Here is an 8,652-nt window from a genome sequence, read left to right as displayed (position 1 = left end):
TTTAACAAAGCAAAACAAATCCCAGCCATCCGTATCCCTCCTCAGGCCAACACTTGAAGATGATTTTTAATGGAAACATAATCTATGCTTATAAAGCTATGAGAGAAGATGTGTTCTTCACAGAAGTCTACAACATTGAAACCTTGATCATATACATTACTAGACTCAGAAGTCTTACGCTTTTTTGAACTCGGCTCGAAAAAAAGAGGCACATGAGGGGTAGTATGAACAGTGGATCCAGCAAAAAGAGTACGAAAAGGAGGAGAAGGACCAGGAAGAACCTTAGCAAACTGAGAGGAATCCGAGTCCGATTTGCAAGAAGAGGAGAGGTCACCCGACTTGCCGGCCTCTTTCAGTTAGATAGCTCAGGCGGCAGCATTCTTCTTAGCCTGATGCAAACCCTTCAAAGCATCCGATCCACTAGTCATCCTTGCTGCAAAACCAGACATAAAGTCTAAGTTATATATACATAATAAATACCAACAAGCAGATATCTACAAAATGTAAAGGAGTACTACCTAACTCGGTACGGACATAACTCGGCTTTTCCATTAGGAATTTCTTGGTGTCAAGATTAGGAGTTCGACCCCAATACTCTTGGAACATGGCCACTATATACTCCTCTACCTCGTCTAAATTCTCGAGATTGTGTTTGATAATATTGAGGAACACTTCCCAGTACAGACTAAAAAAAGATTCACTTTTTTTATTCAGAAAGAAAAGTCGGACACTTTCTATAGATCGGATCTTGAAAAAATAATTTTTGAAATCATGAAAAAAATTATCAAAGATGGAGAAAACTTTCCTTTTCTGAATAGCTCGAAAAGAAATTCATCTTTATTTTTTGGAACTAAATGGCTTGGTGAGTTGAAAGAGGTAAAAGAAGATCTTGGAAGATAAAGGAGATCGAGATCCTAAATAATTAACTGATAAATTTTCATAAAACCCCAAGAATTGGGATGAAGTTGAGAAGGGGCAACTTTATAGAGATGAAGGATTTCGAATTCAAATTTGAAAAACGAAAGACTCACCCCCAGCTTAGTAAATAAGCACTCGTACATATACAGAAAATGACGTTCCGACTTGTCAAGTTGGGGAAAGAAAATCTTGTCCTCATGGTCAAGAGCTACTATTTCATACTTATCCTCCTCCTCCTGTTCTTTACAAAATCTATGTTGTTTACAAAAAGTTTTAATATACTCATTATAGATTACGAGACAATAGAAATAATAGTAATATCTACCCAGTTTAAGTCAGATAGAACCTTAAAAGACATGTTGAGTATTATTGAACGAGACATAGGATGCTATGCATACAAAACAACAAAAAAAAATTGCCACTACAAGCCAGAATATCAGCCTAAGCAATATAAACATTCAAACAAGTTTGCAAGCGGTTAAGTCATTTTCAACAAAATGAAAAGAACTCCAAAATTCTTAACCCCTCTCGCAGACACAGCATCAAGATATCCTACTAGAACTTGAAATGGTGCCGTTATTAGCAGCAAAACGGCACCATTTAAGGGCACAAAGCAAAGCCCCATTCAACATAATTCAGAACATAAGAATGACTTTCAAAAAAAAAGAAAGGATACTACTAACAGAACAATCAAGAAGATTACTGTAAGAAAACACCCACAAATACTACCAAAAAATTATTTTTTCATACAAACACCAAAAATAATAGCATTAGAAGCACAAATACATTATCCAGTAAGAAACATGGTTGCAAAAAATAAAGCAAAGAAGGCAAGATAGACCAACCTTGATGAAGAATCGAACGAATGAATGAACGTGACAGCAAAACACGAACGTTCCAAAAACCTTCAAGCAAGCGCGAACGAAAATTCGAAATAGAATTTCAAGATAGAGAAATCTTCAAAAAATTGGGGTCACGGTGTCATGAAAAGTCTTGAGAGAGAATAAAATAAAAGTTCTAGAAGAAGAAGCAAAAAAAAAAAAAGAGAAAAGGGATTGGGCTTACATACGACTTTAGGTGTAAAATAGTAAATTCACCCTCCCTCCATTTAATGATGCGCATGGTTACAAAAGTAACCGTAAAGAACATGTGAATGATTATGAAAAGACACAACATTCTTGATCCGTAAGCACGTTGGGTACCCAACCTAACTCCCTGAAAGACGGATTACCCGACGTGATGGATCAATACCATAATAAAATTCAGCCCGACCTCCAAATGCTTAAGTCCGATCTAATGAAGTTCGGTCTCAAATAGGGGCACTGTTCATACTTTTGCCCACTATTTAAGTTAGACCCAAAATAAGTAAAACCCAATCCAACATGTATCGACTGGATCAACACTTACCCGATCTCATCGAGTTGGGCGCGACGATGCTATCCTAGCCCTGCTTACTCTAATCAATAACTAACTCCTACAATCTCTCTTATTCATCTAGAAAGGAGATCTCAACAACCTTTCTACTAAAAGGGAGTAACCAACTCACCACAAGGGAGTAACCAATTCACCCCTGAAGGTGGGACTACTCAAAAAGTAGTTATTGCCTTTAAATCTACACTTATAAATGCTCTGACACCCGTAGGTATTCTTCGAACCCAATCTACCAAAAACTTGTCTAAAACTTTTGCTAACTTAAGTATTAAAGTCACTTACTTGTACCATCCTCCATCTCTTCGCGAGAAACTCGAACGGCGATACCTTACTGTCCTAAAAAAAGTTTGGACCTCAGGCAAACCCAAAACAATCAACTTTCAGGTCATTCTTGGAACAACAACTAACTAAAATGATAAGATATGTAGGGAGGAAAAGAATAATTTTATTTTTGGCCAAAAGGAGGAAAAGAATCACAAATATATGGGTTGAGTAGTTTGGCTTGGGCTTTATGAAGAACCAGTTGTTGGAAGGTTGGAGCGGGCTTCGGTATCTGTGAGTGAGAAGTGGGCTGGTGAGCCGTCATTTTCATCCACCGACTGACTCCCTCAATTTCTCTTATTCAGTTAACTTGTTGTTAGTCTACCAACGAGTCACTGACTCAGCCCACCCGGCTACTGACTCAGTCTCCGGTATTCCACGCCAGCCAGCAATGCAGCGGGATTCTTCTTCCGATGAGGAAGACGACCGCCACGCCCTCATCGAGCAGCATGACAGGAAGCCCTCACCACCTCCACCTCCTCCCCCCGTCAGCACCGCCTTCCGCATCGAGGATTTGAGGTCACGATTCAATCGGAAGTTCAAGTTCCAAAAGAGATACCTCTTCGCCATTCTCCCCGTCTTCATCATCCTCCTCTACTACCTCACCCCCGACGCCACTCGCTCTTCCGTCTTCTCCTCCTCCAACTTCCCCTCCCTGCACTTCGACTCGCTCTCCGACCGCATCAAGGAGTCCCAATTGCAGGCCCTCTACCTCCTCCGCCAGCAGCAATCATCCCTCCTCCGCGCTTGGAACTCCTCCTTTCTTTCCAATTCCTCCTCCTCCGACGAGCTGAAGTCCTTGCTGTTCAAGCAGATTTCCCTCAACAAACAGATTCAGGAGGTCATTTTGGATCCCCACAGGGTTGGCAACTCCTTCGAAGCCGAATTTGATTTTGCGAATGCTAGCTTGAACGGTGGCAGATGTCGAACAGTGGATCAGAGATTGTCAGAGAGGAAAACCATTGAGTGGAAGCCTAAAGCTGGAAAATTCCTTCTTGCTATTTGCGTGTCGGGTCAGATGTCAAACCATCTAATTTGCTTAGAGAAACATATGCTTTTCGCGGCTCTTCTTAAGCGGGTTTTGGTGATTCCTAGTTCGAAAGTGGATTACCAGTATGATAGAGTTCTGGATATTGATCACATCAATAAATGCTTTGGTAGAAAGGTGGTGATCTCCTTTGAAGAATTCTCCAGTGTTAGGAAGAACCACATGCACATTGACAAGTTCCTTTGCTATTTCTCATTGCCGGAACCCTGTTATCTCGACGATGAGCACTTGAAGAAGCTGAGATCGCTGGGCTTGTCGATGAGTAAGCCTCAGGCTGTGTGGGAGGAGGATACCCGCAAGCCCAAGAGGAGGACGGTGGAGGAAGTGGTGTCCAAGTTTGCACACGACGATGACGTAATGGCAATCGGGGATGTCTTCTATGCTGACGTGGAGCGGGAGTGGGTGATGCAGCCGGGTGGTCCACTTGCTCACCACTGCAAGACCCTTATTGAACCCAGCCGTCTCATTCTGCTCACTGCTCAGCGTTTCATCCAAACATTCCTTGGAAGGAACTTCATTGCGTTGCATTTTCGCCGCCACGGCTTCCTCAAGTTCTGGTAAGAGGCTACATATAGTTTGAAACTTTGCATTCTGATTGGCGAATTCAGTACTGTCCCTGATGGTCAATTTCATGTTTGCAGCAATGCCAAAAAGCCAAGCTGCTTTTATCCCATTCCTCAAGCCGCGGATTGCATTTTGCGCGTGGTTGAAAGGGCCAATGCACCTGTTATTTATCTTTCTACGGACGCAGCAGAAAGTGAAACCACTCTGCTTCAGTCATTAGTCACGCTTAATGGAAGGCCAGTTCCTCTTGTTAAACGCCCACCTCGAAATTCTGCAGAAAAATGGGATGCTTTGTTGTACAGGCATCATATTGAAGGAGACTCTCAGGTGAGGGTAGCACAGCTTTCTTTTTTTTAAAAAAAAAAAATTTAAGGCATCATATTGTAGGTGTCCTTATTCTGCTAAACCAAACCGTATTGATGTTGATCTGAATAGATTGTTAACCCCAAAAAATAAAAAAGGTTAAGAGGTCTACAAGATCGCAAAATGTGCTCATAATGCTTTATTTTTCCTGCATATATCTATGCATTGCAACTTCTAGAATGATTTTATTTTCTTTTGGTTTTTTAAGTGAGAGGTGTTGAATGCCATCTAAAAGCTCTACCATCATGTCATTTGTATGATAGGGAGCAAACAAGCTCGGCTTCAGCTGGTGTTGCTATATATGTTTATAAATTTGATATTGATGGCATTAATTATGTTTTATTGTGTCCGCCTAGGCATCTCAGATCAACATGACTGACATTATGTGTGTTTGTGCTAAGAAAAGACCATAGTTCTCCTCCTTTCAGGAGAATTGAGGTTCTCTAGCGAAATAGAGATTATTTTAAACAATTGTGTGTTTCCTGTGCTGACATGCATCATGAATAATTGTTGTTAAGGTGGAAGCGATGTTGGACAAGACAATATGTGCGATGTCAAGCGTGTTCATCGGAGCCTCCGGTTCAACTTTCACAGAAGACATCCTTCGGCTAAGAAAGGACTGGGGATCAGCATCATTGTGCGATGGGTACCTTTGCCAAGGTGAGGAGCCCAGTGTGGTAGCGGAAATTGAATGAATGAAGATACCCAGTACAGATTAGATTGGGATACAAGCCACAGTTCATGAGAGATGAGAGGGCTCCACTTTGCCCCCTTTATGGTTGGGGATTTGTTAATGTGTAACTGTCATGTACGATAATACAAGTAGCGTTTTTGCTTTGGTTCATTATTCATTAGCCTTTGCTTGTAACACATTCATATTCTAAATTCTAATCATCACAATGAGAGTATAGTTTGTACGATCTACATATTTGTTCCCAATTCTGATCGCAATTTCGGAGTCCGAAATGTAACTCTGGATCACCTCTCCAGCCTGAGCAACTTTTGAGGTGATTTCCCCAATGGTAAAAGAACGGAAAAGCCGGACATCTGCAAATGCATAACCTCAACAGTCTTTGTAAAATGCCTAACCTCTATATAATAAAAAGAATTTAATTTTGATTCTTATTTTTCAGGGCAAATCACAGTAATAAGCCAAGGGGAGTAATAATTTACGAACTCATCAATGCACGTTTATATGTAGCACGTTTATATGTAGTTCGAACCAGCTAAATTCGAACTCTATTTTTATATAATTCGAACCAGTTACACAAACACACGCACACACTAATTCGCAACTCGATTCAAATTACACACACAGTAATTCATGGTATAATTCGAATTATGCTGTTAAAAAATTAATAATTTATTAAAAAATTTTTATTAAAAATTATTAAAAAAATTAATAATTTAAAAATTAAAAAAATATATTTTTTATTTCATACGTTAAAAAAAAGCTAACAAAATATTTAATTACGAGACTTCTTTCAAATATTAATGAGCTATCAATTCGAATTCCATACAATACTTTTCTGTCCATTTTTAATAGCTAATGAATATTTTTTAATAAATTTTTTTAATAAATTTTTTTAAATTATACTACAAAAAATATTTTATCCTATGCAAAAAAAATTAAAAAAAAATGGTTTAAAAAATGTTAGGAGTACTATAAAAATTTGTAATGTTCTAATAATTTAGGTAAATACATGCATATACTCAAATTTTAAATAAAATATTCTACATAGTCAATAATAATTTAGAAATGAAAGAAAATATTTTATTCCATACAAAATAATTAAAAAATATATTTTATTCTATACAAAATAATTTTAAAAAATGGCTTAAAAGATGTTATGAGTACTATAAAAGTTTGTAATATTCTAGTGATTTAGGTAAATACATGATAAAAATATTTTTTCTTTAATTTCTAAATTATTAGTGACTATGTAGAGTATTTCTTTAATGTCCTAAGTCATTAAAACATTACAAATGTTTATAGTACTTCTAACATTTTTAAGCCATTTTTTAAATTATTTTGCATAGAATAAAATATTTTTTTTTTGTGGTATAATTTAAATAAATTTATTAAAAAATATTCATGAGCTATCAAGAATGGGCAGAAGAGTATTGTATAGAATTCGAATTGCTCACCATATAATTTGAATCAGAGTGATTCGAACTTCCCCATGCGTAATTTGAATCATGTAATGTCTCACCATATAATTGTATGGAATTCGAATTGATAGCTCATTAATATTTTAAAGAAGTCTCGTAATTAAATATTTTGTTAGCTTTTTTTTAACGTATGAAATAAAATATATATTTTTTAATTTTTAAATTATTAATTTTTTAACAGCATAATTCAAATTATACCATGAATTACTGTGTGTAATTCGAACCAAGCTTGTTCGAATTAGTGTGTGCGTGTGTTTGTGTATAATTCGAACCAAGCTGGTTCGAATTAGTGTGTGTTTGTGTATAATTCGAATGGTTTGAATTATGTAGAAATGGAGTTCGAATTTAGCTGGTTCACGTAAATTATTTTTTCCCTTAGCTTATTTCTATTTTTTGCCCTATTTTTCACGTACATCTAATTACGTAAGACATCAATAAAAATAACTATCTTTTATATTGACGGGGTGAATAGTTGTCCAAAAGAACATATGTAAATGCATGACTGTATAAGTGCATCTCTACTCATCAATTATGTGCTTGTTTAGATATCATTAAGTTAATTAAAAAAGATTTTTCAGTGAAATTTTTTTTTTGTACTTAATAAATTTTTAGTAGTAAAAGTTAAAACATTAGAAAAAATTAAAAAATATATTTTTTTTAATAGTTACAATTTACATTTTTTTCTAAAATATATTTTTTAAAATATATAAATAAATACTTTTATATTATTATATCCAAACATAATTAATAAAAAGAAAGATTTTTTTTATATGAGATATCTAAATAAAAAATTATAGTCATGCTACACATCCATATAATTTTTCATCTAAGTCCATCCAAGTTGGCCCAATACCAGAAAAACCCAATCTCATTAAATGAAACATGACTTCCAGGCGCCCAACACACACGAAACTGCTATTTCATTCGCGCTTCATTATGAAAAAACGTTCCTTCTTCTTCAACATTGAAACCGCTTCTTCTCTTCGAATCTCTCTCAAAATTACTCAAACTTCACTCGTGTTCTCTGCGAAAACTGCTACCGGAGAAGAATCGCGAGAAGATTTCGGAAAGAAGAAGCAAAAATGAACGAAAACAGCAACAGAGACTGACAAATGTATGAGAAAAACTACTGTTCATTTAAAATCTTGCAATCTCGCATTTCTCCTAGTTACATTTTAGGTTTATTGGATTGAGTTACTTCATTTAGTAGATCGATGTATTCTGATTCTATTTTTACTGCGTAATTAGGGTTGGAATGAAATATTTTCTTATTTTCATTTAGTTCAGTGGAGTTGCTAATTTTGATTCACTTGATTGTTAGTATGTTCAGTTGACTTCTTTTGCATGGAGAAATACTATTCTTGATGATTGAATGTTTATAACGTTTTATTCAGCAAATGAAAGTTGCTCAGTTCAGTGGAGTTACTCATTTTCATTCACTTGATTGTTTGTGTGTTAAGTTGAGTTCTTTCGCATGCAGAAATATTTTTCTTGATGATTGAATGTCTATCATGTTTTATTTAGCACATGAATGGCGTTCGGTTCAGTGGAGTTAGTTATTTTCATTCACTTGATTGTTAGTGTGTTCAGTTGAGTCCTTTTGCATTCAAAAATGCTTTTGTTGCTGATTGAATGTTTATCACGTTTTATTCACAACATGAATGGTGTTCTGTTCAGTGTGTTTGGTGATTATTAGTGTGTTCAGTTCAGTCCTTTTGTATGCATAAATATTTTTCTTGATGATTGAATGTCTATTATGTTTTATTCAGCACATAAATGGCGTTCGGTTCAGTGGAGTTGGCCATTTTCATTCACTTGATTGTTAGTGTGTTCAG

At 36.1% G+C, this 8,652-nt stretch overlaps 1 protein-coding gene across 1 annotated transcript; it reads left to right on the top strand.

Annotated features, from left to right (window-relative positions):
• Nucleotides 1–2,853: 2,853 nt before the first annotated feature.
• Nucleotides 2,854–5,569, top strand: LOC107646648 (O-fucosyltransferase 36). Its single transcript, XM_021104226.2, has 3 exons — nt 2,854–4,275; nt 4,360–4,609; nt 5,164–5,569. The coding sequence occupies exons 1-3, from the start codon at nt 3,062–3,064 to the stop codon at nt 5,338–5,340; spliced, it is 1,641 nt and encodes a 546-aa protein (XP_020959885.2). The 5' UTR covers nt 2,854–3,061; the 3' UTR covers nt 5,341–5,569.
• The last annotated feature ends 3,083 nt before the right edge of the window (nt 5,570–8,652 follow it).

The sequence above is a fragment of the Arachis ipaensis genome, chromosome B6, assembly GCF_059453495.1.
Source record: "Arachis ipaensis isolate K30076 ecotype BB chromosome B6, ASM5945349v1, whole genome shotgun sequence".
Taxonomy (NCBI): Eukaryota; Viridiplantae; Streptophyta; class Magnoliopsida; order Fabales; family Fabaceae; genus Arachis; species Arachis ipaensis.
This window is presented reverse-complemented; position numbering and strand designations above follow the sequence as displayed.

Coding starts and splice junctions, on each gene's coding strand:
- LOC107646648 (XM_021104226.2), top strand. CDS start 3,062: ATGCAGCGGGATTCTTCTTCCGATGAGGAAGACGACCGCCACGCCCTC. Junction 4,276..4,359: donor CACGGCTTCCTCAAGTTCTG/GTAAGAGGCTAC, acceptor TCATGTTTGCAG/CAATGCCAAAAAGCCAAGCT. Junction 4,610..5,163: donor ATATTGAAGGAGACTCTCAG/GTGAGGGTAGCA, acceptor ATTGTTGTTAAG/GTGGAAGCGATGTTGGACAA.